General features: G+C 42.6%; 1 protein-coding gene across 1 annotated transcript in view; it reads left to right on the top strand.

Annotated features, from left to right (window-relative positions):
* SDAD1 (SDA1 domain containing 1) overlaps nt 1-18782 on the top strand; it is a 38099-nt gene extending 19317 nt beyond the window's left edge. The window contains exons 13-22 of the mRNA XM_066384652.1: nt 3619-3677; nt 4860-4936; nt 5891-5988; nt 6093-6169; nt 6884-7013; nt 8835-8929; nt 9069-9259; nt 9363-9447; nt 10591-10752; nt 14954-18782. Coding sequence (XP_066240749.1) covers nt 3619-3677; nt 4860-4936; nt 5891-5988; nt 6093-6169; nt 6884-7013; nt 8835-8929; nt 9069-9259; nt 9363-9447; nt 10591-10752; nt 14954-15001 — 1022 coding nt within the window. The 3' untranslated portion in view covers nt 15002-18782. The remainder of the gene's footprint in view (nt 1-3618; nt 3678-4859; nt 4937-5890; nt 5989-6092; nt 6170-6883; nt 7014-8834; nt 8930-9068; nt 9260-9362; nt 9448-10590; nt 10753-14953) is intronic.

Below are 18782 nucleotides of genomic sequence, written 5' to 3'. Positions count from 1 at the left end.
ACCGTCTGTGTTATAATTGTTCTGTTAACCTCTTACTGTGCCTGATTTATAAATTAAACTATCATAGGTGCGTATGCAGTTGACCCTTGAACAATGAAAGGGTTAAGGGCACTGACGCTCCACACAGTTGAAAATCTGTGTAAAACTTTGACCCTACAAAAACTTACCTACTAATAACCTGTTGACCAGAAGCATTACCAATAACTTACATAGTTGATTAACACATATCTTGCATGTTATATGTATGATATACTGTATTACTCTTTTTTTTTACTTATTCATTTGAGAGAGAGAGAAACATCTATTTGTTGTTTCACTTATTTATTCTCTCACTGGTTGATTCCTATATGTGTCTTGACCAGGGATCGAACCTGCAACTTTGGTGTATCGAGGCAACACTTTAATCATTGGAACTACCTGGCCAGGGCCTATATACTATATTACATAAACTAAGTTGGAGAAAAGACAGTGTTATTAAGAAAATTATAGCCTGATTGGTGGTGGCGCAGTGGATAGAGCAGTGACCTGGGATGCTGAGGTCCTAGGTTCAAAACCCTGAGATTGCCAGCTTGAGTGTAGGCTCATCTGGCTTCAGCATGGGGTTGCCAGCTTGAGTATGGGATCATGTAAATGATCCCATGGTCGCTGGCTTGAACCCAAAGGTTGCTGGCTTATAGCCCAAGGTCACTGGCTTGAGCAAGGGATCCCTGGCTCGGCTGGAGCCCCCTGATCAAGGCACGTATGAGAAGCTATCAATAACGCAACTATGAGTTGACACTTCTTATTTCTCCCTCTCCTCCCACCCCCCGTGCACACACGTGCTAATAAGATAAAAAATTATGTATAAGGATGGCAGAGGAGGTGGCTCTCCCTTCCTCTACCTGCATGGGAAAGGGCTTTGGCTGAGAGCCCTTGCAGAGTAGAGAGATTCTCCCCTTTTTATTCACACTATCTCTAATCTCCCACCACCTGGGATGTAAGAAAATCCACAATATCTAGTAAGTATAGGTTATCCTTGAAACTGCCAACCTAAACTTTGTGGCAAAGTAGCATAGCCACATGATACTTGGTGACTTAGAAACTTAAGAAGGGAGGAGCAAAGGAAAGAAGGCAGACAAGCCACATAAGTTCCCCTAGGTTCTGAGGGAAAGAGGTTTGAAGCATTAAATATTATCTTTGTTTTACTTACATGGCTTTATTATTTTTGATTTACAAATAAGATCACTGCATTGCAAAAGAGGAAAGAATGAAGTTCCAATCCCAGTAAAGAGTCCAAGAAAAACTAAAAAAAAAGAAAGAAAAGAAAATCATAAAGAAGAAAAAGTACATTTACTATATTTATTGAAAAAAGTTCATATATAAGTGTACTCATGAAGTTCAAACCCATGTTGTTCGAGGGTTAGCTGTCTATAGGAAAAAACATAGTACAGACAGGATCAGGAACTATCCAAGGTTTCAGGCATCCACTGTGCCCCCTGCAGATAAGATGGGATTACTATAATATGTAAATACTCATGGGAAAATTCTTTTTTTTTTCTTTTCTTTTTTTTTTTTCATTTTTCCGAAGCTGGAAACGGGGAGGCAGTCAGACAGACTCCTGCATGCGCCCGACCAGGATCCACTCGGCATGCCCACCAGGGGGCAATGTTCTGCCCCATCTGGGGCGTTGCTCTGTTGCATCCAGAGCCATTCTAGCGCCTGAGGCAGAGGCCACAGAGCCATCCCCAGTGCCCGGGCCATCTTTGCTCCAATGGAGCCTTGGCTGCAGAAGGGGAAGAGAGAGACAGAGAGGAAGGAGAGGGGGAGGGGTGGAGAAGCAGATGAGCGCTTCTCCTGTGTGCCCTGGCCGGGAATCAAACCCGGGACTCCTGCATGCCAGGCCAACGCTCTACCGCTGAGCCAACTGGCCAGGGCCTCATGGGAAAATTCTTAAAAAGAAGTTTGGGCCCTGGCCTTTTGGCTCAGCAGTAGAGCATTAACCTGGTGTGTGGAAGTCCTGGGTTCAATTCCTGGTCAGGGCACACAAGAGAAGTGACTGTTTGCTTCTCCGCCCCTCCCCCTTTTCTCTCTCTCTCTCTCTCTCTCTCTCTCTCTCTCTTTCTCTCTTCCCCTCTTCCCCTCCTACAGCCATGGCTCAAATGGTTCCAGCAGTTTGGCCCGGGGCACTGAGGATGGCTCCATGGCCTAGTCTCAGACACTAAAGTAGCTCCGTTGCCAAGCAATGGAGCAGCGGCCCCAGATGGGCAGAGTATCGCCCTCTAGTGGGCTTGCTGGGTGGATCCCGGTCCGGGTGCATGCGGGAGTCTGTCTCTCTGTCTCCCTGTCTCTTACTTAATAGAAAAGTGTGACCTTTTGCTGTAATTTTGTAAAAGATATTAGGATTTTATCTTACTGTTCTAATTGCCCTCATGTATTCTCAATTAAAAACAACATGAAAGCAAGAAAGAATAGATAATTGCTTTTGCCTTTGAACTTAGACCAAAGTAGGAAGGAACTGAACATTTATTGACTAACAGGAGCCAAGCATTGTGCTAAGTGTTTTACATACATGATCTCATCTAATTCTTTCTTCAGTTCTGCAAAGTATAGGGGCTAAGGGGGCCAGTCACCCAACAAATAAATGGCAAATTAGGATTTACCTCACTTCTTTCTTTTGCCAGAGGCCTTGTTCTTTATATATATACTGCCCTTTTTTAGGAAAAATGTGTGTGTATATGCATGTTTATATTTATTTGCTTATTTGTTGATTTCTAGGCTGGGCATGGCCTTAGACACTAAGAATTCCACAGTGAACATGAAGCAGCAGTCTTACTTTCATATAGCTTATATTCTTTTTTTCTTTTTTTTCTTTCATTTTTCTGAAGCTGGAAACAGGGAGAGACAGTCAGACAGACTCCCGCATGCGCCCGACCGGGATCCACCCGGCACGCCCACCAGGGGCGACGCTCTGCCCACCAGGGGGCGATGCTCTGCCCATCCTGGGCGTCGCCATGTTGCGACCAGAGCCACTCTAGCGCCTGAGGCAGAGGCCACAGAGCCATCCCCAGCGCCCGGGCCATCTTTGCTCCAATGGAGCCTTGGCTGCGGGAGGGGAAGAGAGAGACAGAGAGGAAAGCGCGGCAGAGGGGTGGAGAAGCAAATGGGCGCTTCTCCTGTGTGCCCTGGCCGGGAATCGAACCCGGTTCCTCCGCACGCTAGGCCGACGCTCTACCGCTGAGCCAACCGGCCAGGGCTCATATAGCTTATATTCTAAACTTGACCTTATCCAAAAGTCCGAGAAGCAATACATAGCTTACATTCTAGAGGGAGATCAGAAACTGCTGTTTATGTGTCCGGGTGAAGATGAGTTTTGAGGGAAGAGGAAGCAAAATAAAGACAATTGAGGGTGCTGGGCAGGTGCTTTTTTAGATTACGTGGTTAGGAAAGACATTTTGATAAGGCAGCAACCACGGAGGGACTTGAAGGAAGCAAGGGAGCCATGCAGGCTTTGGGGTTGGTGGTTCCATGTGGAGTAAGCAGCAGTAGCGTTAAGACTAAAATGTCCTTGCCATGTTTGCTGTACTTTGGAGAGCAGAGCAATAAACCAACTATGACCTTTCTGACCTCTTACATTTTTAGAAGTAACAAAGATCCTTCTGTTTGCTGCACAAGCGTCTCATCACTTAGTACCCCCAGAGGTGAGAACTGTTAAACCTTACTTCTATCTGGATCTAGTACATGGTGCATAGCAATGTTACTATTAAATATGATATATCATGGTGGCTTTTCCCACAGTGATTACTGTCCTCCCATTTTTTTAAGTTAGTAAAAGACTCATTAACTTTTTATTTTTATGTGTGGGGGGGAGATAGACTCCCACATGCACCCCGACAGGATCCACCTAGCGACCCTTGTCTGGGACTAATGCTCTGCCCATCTAGAGCTGATGCTCGCAACTGAGCTATTGTTAGCTCCGAGGCAGAGGCCCCATAGAACCATCCTCAGTACCTGGAGCCAACACGCTCAAATCAATCAAACCATGGCTGCAGGAGGAGAAGAAAAAGAGAGAGAAGGGGGAGGGGAAGGGGAAGAGAATCAGATGGTCGTTTCTTCTGTGTGTCCTGACCAGGAATAGAATCCAGTACCTTTACACACTGGGCAGTGCTCTACCACTGAGACAACTGACCAGAACCCACATTAACTCCTTAAGAAAATATACAGAGAAGTTCAGTTTAAAAAACTGAAAAAAATTTTACTATAGAAAGTAAACTTTGTTTTGGACAAATTGTTGAGAATTCTGATTTTAATTGCTGAGTTTTATGATAAGTCAAGAATATCAGCAAATTTATAGTGATTGTTTTTCAAAGCTGATAATTCCTTTCTTTGATTAAAACAGTATTTGGATTGGATTATCCTGGATCAAAGCAATTTTTTTAATCCATATTGAAAACTATTCATCAAAAGAGAGTAAAAAAATTTTTAAGATTTTACTTACTGATTTTGAGAGAGAGAGAGAGAGAGAGAAAGGGGGTGGGGAACAGGAGCAGGAAGCATCAACTTATAGTTGCTTCTCACATGTGCCTTGACCAGGCAAGCTCTGGGCCTTGCTCTGATGACCTCAGCGTGCCATGTTGACGCTTTATCCACTGCACCACTGCAGGTCAGGCAAAGGAGAGTAAAATTTAACCTGAAGTTAGCCAAGAAGATGAAATCCCAGAGTGGAGTATTTTTATCTGTCTTCCTCAGTCTTAATTCCTTTCAGCTCCCAAACTGAAGGTGGAATGCTGTTTTCCTACTGTGAATACTATATTGTTCTTCATCCTCACATGTTTGAGTAGATACAGATGTTTAACAACACTCTTCTTTTATTCCCAATTCAGATCATTCAGTCATTGCTCATGACCGTGGCCAACAATTTTGTGACCGACAAGAACTCTGGGGAAGTCATGACAGTAGGGTATGTAGATGTGGCTGGAGGCCCTGGATGTGTTTTTATTTTTTGTAATTTTAAATTTATTGATTTGAGGGAAGAGAAAAACATCAGTTTGTTATTCCATTTGTTTATGCATTCATTGGTTGATTCTTGCATGTGCTCTGACCAGGGACCAAACCCTGGTATAGCCTTGCCATACCAGGACAATCTTTAACCAGCTGAGCTACTTGGCCAGGGATGGATATGTTTTTAATGTACTAGGTTGCTTTACATGACCAAGATGTAAGATTTCAGCCGGCAATGTGGCCCCGGGGAAAGCAGTTTAAAATATACTTAAGTCTGCTCAGGAGGCTTGATATTGTTATTTTATTGGTCAGAATTTCAAAGAGGGAGTCAGAGAAAAGATATTTGTCTTTCTAATCAACATTTTGTTTTTTTACTAGTTTTACTGTTTCAAATGAATGATTGGCAATCTAAGTGTTTTTTTCCTGTCTCTACTCTGAATTCTTATCTTTCCCTGGAACAAATGATTGATCCATTCTTTAATTCCCAGACAGTTCAGTAGCCCTTTTGATTCATTCAGAAATACCTAATGAGTGTGAATACTGGTTTAACAATTATCTAACCTGTCCTGGTAACTAAGTAGTACATTAAGAACTGCTTTTTATGGAACTATTGCTGGGATAACAGCCCTAAAGACCTTTAGCTTTTCTTATTTGACCTAGTGCCTTCTCCCCTTAGAGTTGGTGAGTAAATGCTGCCATTGTTTACTTTACAAAGAAGATGCTGTTTTCCACTAGTGGAGGAAATGGCAGTAAACGATCTGGAACAAAAACCTCTAAGACTGTGCACCCTCACATTCTCTACCGTGCTGCAGTGAGCTCTGTAAAACCCAGTTTCTCTTCCTTTTTAGTTTTTTTAGGAAACCTTAGGTTGAACCATATGAAATTGCTGTTTAATTCAGTTTTTATTTTCTAGGATCAATGCTATAAAAGAGATAACAGCTCGATGTCCTCTGGCCATGACTGAAGAACTTCTCCAAGACCTGGCTCAGTATAAAACACACAAAGATAAGAGTAAGTTGCATGTCGCTGTGGACCAGAGGATATAGAGTGGTCCATATTTTATCTTCATAGGCCCTTTTCTCTGGGGTTTCTAAATTAAAGGCATTATTTTACAGATGTAATGATGGCTGCTAGGACTTTGATTCAGCTCTTCCGAACACTGAATCCTCAGATGTTACAGAAGAAATTCCGGGTAGGTGAGGCATGCTTAGGATGAGCTAATGGATATGGTCTCAGAGGTGAGAGTAATGTCCTATAGTTTGAGTTTTAGTATTTGAGCTTACATTATGAGCATTGGTGATATGCATAGTTCTATTCTTTATGATCAGAGTACAGTTGATTGAATGCCATTGCATTAAATATCCTGTAGTTGACACCTGCTCTTTGATGATGGCTGAGTCTTATAGACCAGTCAGGCTCTTTCATCTTGAAAGCTTTTTGATGAGTAATGTTTTACAGTCTCAGAACCATATTAAAAATAATTTCCTAGGCCCTGGCTGGTTGGCTCAGTGGTAGAGCGTTGGCCTGGCGTGCGGAAGTCCCAGGTTCGATCCCGGCCAGGGCACACAGGAGAGGCGGCCATCTGCTTCTCCACCCCTCCCCCTCTCCTTCCTCTCTGTCTCTCTCTTCCCCTCCCGCAGCTGAGGCTCCATTGGAGCAAAAGATGGCCCGGGCGCTGGGGATGGCTCCATGGCCTCTGCCCCAGGCGCTAGAGTGGCTCTGGTTGCGGCAGAGCGACCCCCCCCCCCCCCGATGGGCAGAGCATCGCCCCCTGGTGGGTGTGCCGGGTGGATCACAGTCGGGCGCATGCGGGAGTCTGTCTGATTGCCTCCCCGTTTCCAGCTTCAGAAAAATGCAAAAAAACCCAAAACAAACAAACAAAAAATAATAATTTCCTTTCCTTTAGGGTAAGCCTACAGAGGCCTCCGTAGAAGCAAGAGTACATGAATATGGAGAATTAGATGCTAAAGATTACATCCCAGGAGCAGAGATTTTGGAAGTTGAAAAAGAAGATGAGAATGCTGAAGATGATGAAGGTTCATTTTTATTTATTTATTTTTGTGACAGAGAGAAAGAGACAGAGGGGGGGACAGATTGGGACAGACAGACAGGAAGGGAGAGAGATGAGAAGCATCAATTTTTTGTTGCGGCACCTTAGTTGTTCTTAGACTGCTTTCTCGTATGTGTCTCGACTCACTCCAGCAGGGCGAGTTACCTCTTGCTCAAGCCAGTGACCTTGGGCTCAAGACAGCAACCTTTGGGCTTAAGCCAGCGACCACATGCTCAAGCTGGTGAGCCCACGCTCAAGCCAGATGAACCCATGCTCAAGCCTGTGACCTTGGGGATTTGAACCTGGGTCTGCTGCGTCCTGGTCCAATGCTGTATCCACTGTGCCACCGCCTGGTCAGACTTAATGTTTGTTTTTACTCAGGATATAATCACTCCTATATCTGTGTTGACCTTGAGATCTTTATGCTGTTTGTACATTCATGCAGCACGTATTTACTGAGCAATGACTACATGCAAGGCACTGTTACAAGCGCTGGGGAGCAAATGGGCTTGATTGCTGCTCTTGGGGAGCTTGCATTCTAGTGCAGGAGATGTATCTTCACGTCCTTCAGGATGGATGCCCCTTATCAAGGGCATGCTTATCACCTGGGAAAGATAAGGACTGTTTAGCTTGTTGCCTGGAAAAGAGTGGTGAGGATTAGTCCTTACCAGTCCTCTAAGACTCTCCTGTTGAAAGAGTGCTTGTTGAATTTGCTGAAGAATACTTGAACTCCATTCTGATTTCTAGGGTTAGCCTTTATTACATTGCTTGTCAAAGGCCTGTCTTCTTCCTGATTTCAACAAAGCTTTCTTAAGCATTGGCTGTGGGCTGGCCACTGTCAGTACAAAGGTGAATATGGTGTCTGCCCCAAGGACCTTTCATAAAGAGCAGAGAATAAAGTATTACCAGGATTTATGACTGGAGTGGGTCAAAGGGCAAGAAAAATGTCAGGTCCATTTCAGTGGTTCAAAAAGGCCTCAGCGAGATTGTAACCCATGAGCTGTATTTTGAATTATAAGTGAGGAATAGTAGAACAATGGAGACTTTCCAGGCAAACTGTGAGCAAAGTACTTAAGAATTTAGGAAGCTGTTATAGTACAGGATACAAAGTGGAATATAGCCAAATAACAGCCTGGAGACTGCGTGTGGGCCTTGGCATGAGTGGCTGTGTTCATGCCATACCAGAGGGCTGGGCCACTGAGTTCTAGACTGTGGGACCAACTGAAATTTCAGGTATCTACTGTTATGGCTCCATTGAGGTTGTTCTCATACTCCTTTATTGTGGTGTCTGCAAGGTTTTTTAACATCCAAAATCTTCCCCCTCAGTTCTCTGAGTGACTGTTTCTAACTAGTTTCTGAGAACATTTATTAGTATGCTAAGGAGAGTTAGATACTTGCTGTGCAGCCAAGATCACTGTGGAAGTACAGTTCTGATGTACATGGTTTGGTGGAAAGAATGTGGCCTCTGGAGTCATGTGATTTTCATGATCTCAGTGTAGTCTGCATTTTCTAACTGGCTTAGGATAGGTTACTTAACTGGAGAGTCTGTTCCTCTTTTGTTGAGTCCTGAGGGTTAGAGAAACCCTCAGGTGTTGGCTCAGGGTAGATACTTGGTCAGTGCTCATTTTCCATTTCTTAAATCAATTAAATTGATGCGGCTTATTTAGCAATAAATATTGTTCAGTCCTTGGTTCGTAGAGATCTGTTTGAGGTTCATAACCTTACTGTACCTCCACTTCACTTATCTCTATTTGCCATGAGCACTCAGCACAAAGTGGTGACTAGCAGTGTGCTCTCTCTCCCACAGATGCGTGGGAAAGTGCCAGTCTCAGCGACGAGGCAGACGACGACGGTGAGTGGGTTGACGTGCACCACTCTTCCGATGAAGAACAGCAAGAAATTGTGAGTTTCCGTTTTTCCTTTTATAAGTGCATCATTCTGATGTTTATGAAGACTTCAGAAATTTATGCTGGGCCCCGTTGGGGGACTGAGCTGTCACTTGAGCTAGTAGCCATGTCAGTCTTTGTTGTGCGCTCTGAAGTCCAAGGAGCTGGACAGCATGCCTGCGGAGGAGCGGAAGGCCAGAGCTGCCGCCGTCAGCACCAGCCGAGTCCTAACTCAGGAAGACTTCCGGAAGATCCGGCTGGCCCAAATGAGGAAAGAGCTCGACGCTGCCCCGGGGAAGGCTCAAAAGAGGAAATATATCGAGGTGGACAGTGATGAGGATCCCAGGTACAGCAGCCCACGCCAGGTCTCCAGTCAACTCACAGGGTAGTGACAGTGCCAGGGAGAGGGTGCCACCCTTCTTTCACGTTACATTTTTCTTTCATCCCAGGGGTGAGTTGCTGTCTCTTCGGGACATTGAACGCCTTCATAAAAAGCCAAAGTCTGACAAGGAGACAAGATTAGCAACTGCAAAGGTGAGTGAGGCATACCCTTCCCTTGCCCCCTAAACAGAAAACAGGGAAATGAAATATGACCGAGACCTTGTATAGGCATAGAATGGTAGTTTTGTTTTTTTTTATAAAGAATGCTGTGATCTGTCTCTCCCCGTTTCCAGCTTCAGAAAAATGAAAAAAAAAAAAAAGAATGCTGTGAGTTACATCTTTATTCAGTCTGACACATTTTCTTTTTTTATTTATTTATTCATTATAGAGAGGAGAGAGAGAGAGAGAGAGAGAGAGAGAGAGAGAGAAGGGGGGAGGAGCAGGAAGCATCAACTTCCATATGTGCCTTGACTAGGCAAGCCCAGGGTTTTGAACCAGCAACCTCAGCGTTTCCAGGTTGACGCTTTATCCACTGCGCCACCACAGGTCAGGCGAATGGTAGTATTTTAACATTTGAAATAAAGATGTACTGGACATAGAATAAAATGCACAGGAATGAGGTATTCAGTCGGATGAGTTGAACAACTAGGCAGTCATGTAACCACCATCTAAAACATGTAGAGCACAGAAAGCGCTCTTCCATGCTCATGGGGGTGGGAGCTCAGTACATTTATCAGAGCTGTCAGAAAAGCAGGGGAGTGTGTACGGTCATTAGTGAGAAGCTAGACAGCTGGAGTCAGCCTCTGACCGGTACTGCGTGGTAGCACCCCACACACATCTCCGTCTCCATGGCTCCAGTAGGCCTCACACCGGGTGGGCTGCACGTGACCCTCTGCATTCCATCTGCACTGAAGCCTGTCTGGAGAAGTTTAAAAACCCATGTTCTTTCTCCTCCACACCTTTGCATATACTGTTATTCCTACTTTCTGAAATGCTCTACCCCTTCCTCTCCTTTCCACGCATCATGAGTGCCTTCATCCTGCAAAACACAGCGCACAGGTCTCCCTTTTTAGGAAGTGCCTCAGACTGCACCAGGCTGAATTAGGATCTTCTCCCACCGAGTTCCCCTTGCCCCGTTACGTACATCACGGTCCGTTTCCCCTGGACTGCGTCGCTGGGGAGCAGGGGTTGTGTTCCAGTCATCTTGTGTCCTTGGCACCTCCAGAGCACCTGGCACAGGGGAGACGTGCATATTGACTCAGTAACTCCTGAAGTGTTTTTTGTGTGTGCTGGTAGGCTGGAAAGACAGACCGAAAAGAATTTGTGAGGAGGAAAACCAAAATGAATCCATTTTCCAGTTCCACAAATAAAGAGAAGAAAAAACAGAAGAACTTTATGATGATGCGATATAGCCATAATGTGCGCTCGAAAAATAAGCGTTCCTTCCGAGAGAAGCAGGTGAGTTCAACGTGAACCTTGGCTGGCTAGAATAGTATTGTCATTCTAAGTCACCTTTCCATTTGAGATGGATTTTTAAAGACCTTGCGTTATGTGTATTTTAGGACTAATGGGGAGTGTTAAGGAGGTGCAAGGTACATAGGTGGACATGTAAACCCTAGACCTGACTTGGCTGAGATTCATCTCTGACCCACAAGGGGTCTGTTGCTCTCCTCTGTAAGTAACAGGGTGCACATCATCCCCTTGCTAGAATTCTCTTCACGTTTATGCAAAATATAGTATCAGTTAACTGAATGAGAATTTTTGAGTGATTATTACCTGTCTGGTAATTTTTTAAAAAGCAGTAGTTACGTGTGATAATACCTCAGAAACAGTTTTAGTAAAGCAGCACAAACTAAATAGGTCTGCTGTTGGTATGCGTCCTTTTGCAAAGCCTTTGTGTTTACAGGCCTTTGGATTTCATTTTACCCATTTTCTTCTTTGATGGTTGGTCTTAGGCTGGACTTGGTTATTTTAGTAATTCATTATAGTAAAACTTTATATTTGAATGTCTTTTTCTACTGGGGGTATGCCAGAATATATCTAACTGTATTCTGAAGACTCTCCAATGAATCCTGTCAAGGGTGAACTAGTCCCAGATTCTGAACCAGTGTTCCAAAATGCTAGTCGAGGACAAGACTTTCAGGCCTGAATGCAATGGCCAGCTCTCCAGGGTAGTGCTCTGCGTGGGAGCCAAGTCAGTATGAACTGAATTAAGGTGCCATTTAAAGACTACTGTCTAATCTTTGTAGTTTTAAAATGTGTTTGCTGCTGTTGTTTTTTAGGTGAGAGGAGGGGAGATAGTGAGGCAGAGTCCTGCATGTGCCCAGACCAGGATCCACTTGGCAACCCTGCCTGGAGCTAGTGCTTGAATAGCTAGCTATTTTCAGCTCCGGAGGCTGTTGTGTTCGATGGAGTTATCCTCAGCACCCAGAGCCATGCTTGAACCAGTGGAGCCACTGGCTGTGGGTGGGGAAGAGGGAGAAGAGGGGGAGAAGCAGATGGTTATTTCTCCTGTGTGCCCTGACTAGGAATCATACCCAAGACATCCATATGCAGGGTTGACACTCAATCCACTGAGCCACTGGCCAGAGCCAAACTGTGTTTAACAACATTATGTAAATAGTAAAGTGACAGCATTTAGAATAGAAATTGTTGAAATTGAAGTAAAAAGAAAAGTGCCACTTGATAATTAAAATTTCCCGATTCACTTTAAATTCACAGTTGAATGTATTGATCCCATTAGTTTATCCTTCACCAGCTCTTTGTAAGAGTTTATGGTGGAGGAAATAGTAATAGTTGATAGGTCTTGTTTCATTATGAGGTTCGTGTGGAATCTTGCTAAATTTTAGCCAGGGGTGTTCCTATACCTCCTACTTCCTCTGTTTTTTGCATACCTTTTTTGGCATGATAGAGAAGCCTGGCTTTGTTCCTTGTCAGCTTGTTAATTTAGTCAGCATATAGCAATATGAGCTGGTACTGTGACCAAACTGATTTTACAAGTGAGACAGTAAGACCGAGAGATGAGTCTGAGAAATACTTCCTTAAGCCATGCAAATTAGGTTAAAATGAACTTGTTAGTTTTTTCTACTTTAAGTGTGTTAACTATTGTGCTCATCTACAAAGTAATACCAAGACCCAGATATGAGCTAAAGGCAAGAAGTAAATAACTTAAAATTACAAAATTTGAAAAATTTAGATGTAGAGCCAGGCAACTTCCACCTCCCGCTCCTCAAATGTACACCTATCTTGTTAAAATTCAAAAGCTAGAGACTTTAAAAGTTTCTAAGAATCAGAGTAGTGCTTGGGATTTAGTAGAATAATATACATTGCACACTTAAGATGTGTACAATGACCTTGGTTATCATTTTTTATTTATATTTATTTATTTTAAAATTGTTATTTATTGATTTTTGGGAGAGGAAATGGAGAAGAGAGAGAAAGAGAGAAACATCAGTTTGTCCCACTTATTTATGCATTCACTGGCTGATTTTGTATGTGCCCTGACCAGGGATTGAACTTGTAACCCTGGCATATTAGGATGATGGTCCAACCAGCTGAGCCAGCCAGCCAGGATTTGGTTATCTTTTTTTTAAGTTTGGGTTTATTCTTAATGTTTTATTTCATATTTTGTTTATTTTCCTTTGGAAAATGTAAAACTTTATAAGGGGTTTCATAGGTTCACTTTAAACATTGGTCCTGCAGTCATCTTTTTCTTCAGATCTTAAACTCTTCATTTTCAACCCAGCTCCTGTGGTCAGGGAAGGACAACATGGGTTTAAAGCCTGGAACCAGTCAAATTAGAATACATAATTCACTACATCCATTTATCTGACATAGTCGTCTGTCAGCTGATGGTCATTGGTACCAACAGGAATCCCCAATTTCGGGTGCTATGAGAAGGAAACTTGATTCAGTGCAAAACAGCTCAATTGTGATACAGTATGGCTGTGAAAACAGCTCGGCTGTGGGGCAACCCTGGGCCCAGGCCCCTCTCCAACTAGACAGCTGTGCCCAGCTCCTGAAAGTTCTGCTCTGCCCTGCTTCATGCTGGTCTGCTTTGCACTGCGCTGTTCTGCTCCACTCAGCTCAGCTCCACAGTGGTTTACTTCACTCACTGCTCTGGCAGGATATCTTCCGTGTTTCAGCTCAGCCAGTGAGATTCAGTCTTCAGTGTTGGGTGGAAAGGGAATGTGGGCTCCAGAGCCAAAGGGGAGATGGTTTATGTGGGCAGATCCCCACTCCTGGTCCCTGATTGGTTTGTCTTCATGCAAATGAGGTCTCCAAATCGTCAAAGTTTGATTGGTTCAAGTGGCACTGTCCTTGGTCAGAATAGAGCCGTTCTGATTGATCAGAGCTGCACAGCTCTGATTGGATGGGGAAAGCCTCAGTCCTACTGTTTGAAATAGGATTCCAGAAGCTTTATAAGGGCTGGCTCACATGGCAGAAACAGTGCAGGGAGATAGTTCAGTGCAGGCTTCTCCTGAAATGCAGTTTGCAATGGAAGGCCCAGTATAAGCTCTTTTATTTATCTATCTATCTATCTATCTATCTAGCCCAAACACTATCTATCTAACCCAGATAACCACTGGGAGTGCTTCTTGGGTGCCTTCTTTCTCAAAGTTCACACGTCCAATACAAGATAATTAACTTACAAATTAGCCCCTAGTAACAAGAATAAATATTCTTGTCTTAAAACACAGTTGTCAGGGTTTTCATTCTGAGTTAATTTCTTCATATTTGATCCATTATAAAGATTCATATTTTAAAATTCATAAAGATTATAAAGATTGTGTTAGTCATTATTGTAAAAATTTCAGGCCCAGGCCAGTTGGGTAAGTGGATAGAATGTTGGCTCAGCATGTGAAAGTCCCAGGTTCGATCACAGGTCAGAGCACACATGAGAAGCAGACACATGCTTCTCTTCCCCTCCCTCTCCCCTTCTCTCTTTCTTCTCTTCTCACAGCCAGTGGCTCAGTTGGTTGGCATGCTGAGGATAGCTCTGTTGGTCTGAGCGTCGGCCCCAGACGGGGGTTGCTGGATGGATCCTGGTCGGGGTGCATGCAGAAATCTTTCTATCTCCTCTCCTCTCACTTTAAAAAACAGTGGGGTTTTTTCTTAGTTTATTGACTGCATTAAACAAACCCATTTGAAAATCTGCAAATGAGAGAGCATTTTTTCTGTGTTCCCATATATTATAGCGTTATGAGTTATGTAGAAGGGCCATATGTGCCACGTTTAATGGAATATATGTGATCTTAGAAAAGGTGATTGGAAAAAATCTGTTTTCTCATTGGCTTTAATTTAGATAATGTGGTCCACCTGCAACTCTAGAATATTAAGAGTTGCAATAACCAGAGAAGTGCCTGTATTATCCCTGCAGACAGGTAATGCTCCATCTCTGTATTCTGTAGCTGCTTCTGTTTTGAGCCTTTGTCCCATGAGGTGGGAGCAGCAGTCAAGAGCTTTGCCTGTTTCCTAGCAGGAAGGGGGCCCTAGCCTGGGTACAGATCCGATCCGTTATGGAGTGTTTCACTATTTGTAGTTCTTGAGGAAGATTTGTTGACTTAGTGATTCCATTTTGGTACACTTTCATAAGCCATGTTAGTATAATTGGGTACCCAAGAGTTATCATATTTAGGTATTTAATTTTTTCTTCCAGTTGGCACTACGCGATGCACTATTGAAAAAGAGAAAAAGAATGAAGTAACCTGGACAAGCAAGTTTTCCATTCCAAAGAGAATGCTAAATCTGTGACATTACTCTGAAAATTATAATAATAAATCAAGAATGTTTACATTAAAAAGTCCAGAAACACTGTATTTTGAAAACCAAAGTAAATTTGGTAGAGGTTTGGTATTTTTATTTTGGAGATGGGTAATGTTTGAAATGTAGATAGTAGTGATGTAAAATCATTTTCATTTAGCATCTATACGAAGAATAAATTATTGAATGTCTATAGATGTAAAAATAATCGTAATCCCTCATTCAAAGCATTCACAGCCTATGTGGAGGGTGTGGGGGTTGGGGTACATGTGTATTTCCAGTGCAGGGTATGCACCGCTCTGGTAGAGATCGGTCTGTATTTCTGTGGGTCGGGGGAGGCCTTAGAGGCTAGCTCTGCAGGGGATTGGGAGTTTCATATTCTCTTCAAACAGGACAATGTTACAAGAGTAAGAGGTTCTTACTTGTAAATAGGCTTACCTGCTGAGAACAGGTCCCTGCTGTATAGATTTGGAGTAGACAATTTAGCTCTTTTAGTCTATCCAAAAGATTAAAAATTCTTTTTTTTGAAAGCCAGGTAAAAACCTCACTTTCTATATTGCCTTAAGTATAAATAGTAATCTTGGAGTGTCTTTATCATTTGGGCTGCTCCCTCTTCCATAGAGAAAAAAGAAATCAGATAGGTTTCCTTAGCCTTTTTTCAGCCTGTGTCCATAAAAATGTTTCTAACATCAGATAGAAACTTATGTATGGGTTGAGTGGCTGCGTTGGTCTCCCTGCCCTAGGTGTGCTTGAGGAGATCTCAGGGGACAGGAAAGCCTGCGCAGTCTCTCTGTTTGCAAGTTGTTGCATTTGGAAAGTTTGGTCTTTTTGCCTCATATTTCTTCGATAATACTGTGGTAGCTGAGAAAATTACTCTCTATTACTTTAAAGTAAAAAGTAATTGCCCACTCTAAAAGCAGACTCTAAATCACTTTTCTTGTTCTCTTCCCAGTATCTTCTGTTTACTTTCTAAGTTCAACTTCAGTTGTACTTGAATGAAACTGTATGCCGTTCCGCAAGATGCTGGGATTAGTTGTGAAGACCTAGAGGTTTAATGATTAGATGGCACTGGCCTAGTGAGGGGAGCCTCAGAGTTAACCTCAGCAACTTGAGCGCTTCACAGAACATGGCTGATGCAAATTTGAACGGCTCAGACTGGAAACTGCTCTTTTCCTTCTGCATATTTGAACTGAGTGTCTCCTGCATCTAACTCCAGAGAGGGGCAAATAAAATCAAAATGGCATAGCAGCTAGGGTCTGCAGCTTTGCTGCATGAATTGTGATGGTGCCTGAAAATTTCATCCTTCCGCTAGCCTTCCCCAGCCCACTTAGATGCCAAGAGGCCGGAGTCCATTCTGTGTCCTGACTTGTGGTCCCCTGCTGTGGCTTCACTCTGCTCTTAACTGAAATTTATCTGCAAGATAGAAAACTATCTGGCTTACAAAGGTGCAGTCTTAACACTGTTTTATTTCTTTAATCCCCTAGTATCTTATCTTTAGGTGGTTCCTTTTATTTCATATCTCTTTTTTTTTTGTGACAGAGACAGAGAGAGGGACAGACAGACTGGAAGGGAGAGAGATAAGCATGAATTCTTCGTTGCTGCACCTTAGTTTCTCATTGATTGCTTTCTCAGGTGTGCCTTGACCCTGGGGGTGGGGGTGGGGTGCTACAGCAGACTGAGTGACCCCTTGCTCAAGCCAGTGACCTTGGGCTCAAGCTGGTGAGCTTTGCTCAAACCAGATGAGCCCACGCTCAAGCTGGCGACCTCGGGGTTTTGAACCTGGGTCCTCTGCATCCCAGTCTGACGCTCTATCCAGTGCGCCACCACCTGATCAGGCTTATTTTATAAATCTCTTGAGAATATTTTCTGTTTACTAGAAATTTAAACATCAGGTCCTCACAGGGGTGGATGCCGCTAGCAAAGGCAGAAATGACCTTTAAGGTGACTTTTACCTTGAAGAAGTCACCAGGGGCTCAGCTTCAGCTTTTCAGTCTCAAATTTTTGTCAGCATTTTTGATTGGGTCTATTTCTGGGATGAACTCACATTGCCCAAGCTCATTATGTATATGAAGTACTTTATAAATCTAGAATGCTGATGTGCTATGTACGTGATCTTAGCAAGTTCCATTAGAAAATGAGCACAAAAGGCAGTCTGTTCTCTGCTATATCCACAGTGCTCAGCAAATACTTGAAACATGACCCACCTCCCTGATTGCTTTGAGAACTAATATTTATAAGAAGTTAGCATGGTATTTGCCACAAAGTAAACATTCAGTAAATTTTCTCATCAAAGTTTAGATGTTAAGTTTTTATTTTATATTTTGCTTAATTTACTTGAAGTGACAATTGTAGTTGCTACAAAGATTTGTTTTGCTCCTCATCCATTTTGGGTTTAACTATTTAGTTTGAAATATAAAAATGTATACTGAAAATTCACTATATGCAAAGCACCCTGCTAGATGCTGTGTGGGTTGCAAACACGTTTGTGTCTTATAGAAACTTTAATCCAATGAAGGACATAGACTTACAAAATGACTATAATACAAAGCCACTTACAGAGCTATCAAAAAAGTCACAGGCTAGGGTTGGGGCATCCTGAAGAAGGGGCATATCAGCTGGCAGGAGGGCAAAATGCCTGTTTGCTGACAAACTGATGCTTAGGATGAGTAGGGCAGCGGTAAGAAATATATTGAACCATACAAGAAAGAGTTATGGTTTAAAAGGTTGTGGTTAATATGTATTTTGTTTTCATTATTCATATTCTAACTCTTTGAAAAGTTATAATTTATGTAGATTGTTATATGGCAACTCAGTATTAACCAGAGTATAGAGTTTAAGCAGTTGGTATATTCTGTTTTTTTAAACTATTTTAACAGTAAACATTTATTTCTAACAGTTCTGGGGGCTGGAAAGTCCAAAATCATGACACTGGTAGATTTGGAGTTTGATGAGGGTCTCACTAATGTCACATGGCAAAGGAGTGACTGGCTTCCCAGGGTCTCTTTTTATAAGGGTCCAATCCCGGTCTTGAGGGCTATGCTCTCATCTTCAAACTATTTCAGATAAGCACTTAAAAAACTGTTCTACTAAATGACATTCTTTCATTGTATAAAAGTAAGTAAAACTAAAAATTATTGCTTACATATTTTTAGAATGTATTACCAGATTTTTAAAAGATACTGAATATGAGCAGGAAGGTAAGTTACTGACATGGATCCTTTCTCTTTTATAAGGAAATAACCTTTTCTCTCTGCACTGTTTTTGGTCTGTACTTGTTTAAAATGAAACCAAGAACAGAAAGCACAGCTAATTGTGTACTATTTAAATTCCGTATATTCGTGTAGGACACTCCTTATGTGGTAATGTTCCTTCTGCTTTCATTGTTTTGTCAGTTTAAGCTCAGTGTGGAAATGGTTAAACTATGGTATATCCATGTGGTGGAATGTTATGTAGCCATTGAAATAAATGTTCACAATAGGAAATGCTAATAAATGAAAAGAAGAAAATACAAAATATTTATAGTATAATCCAGTTACACGTGAGAGAATAGGGAATAATAAAAGTCCAAGAAATATGCCAAATATTAAGCATGGTTTCCTTTGATGTTGGAATCGTGAGGGTTTCTTTCTCCTTTAGTTTCTGAATATTTTACAGTGTACATGTTTTTGCTTATGTCATTGTATAAGAACCAGCTTTGTTTGAGGCTGGAGAATAAAGGTGCCTTA

The sequence above is a fragment of the Saccopteryx leptura genome, chromosome 5, assembly GCF_036850995.1.
Source record: "Saccopteryx leptura isolate mSacLep1 chromosome 5, mSacLep1_pri_phased_curated, whole genome shotgun sequence".
NCBI lineage: Eukaryota > Metazoa > Chordata > Mammalia > Chiroptera > Emballonuridae > Saccopteryx > Saccopteryx leptura.
Note: the sequence above shows the minus strand (reverse complement) of the source record. Positions and strands in the feature narration are given on the sequence as shown.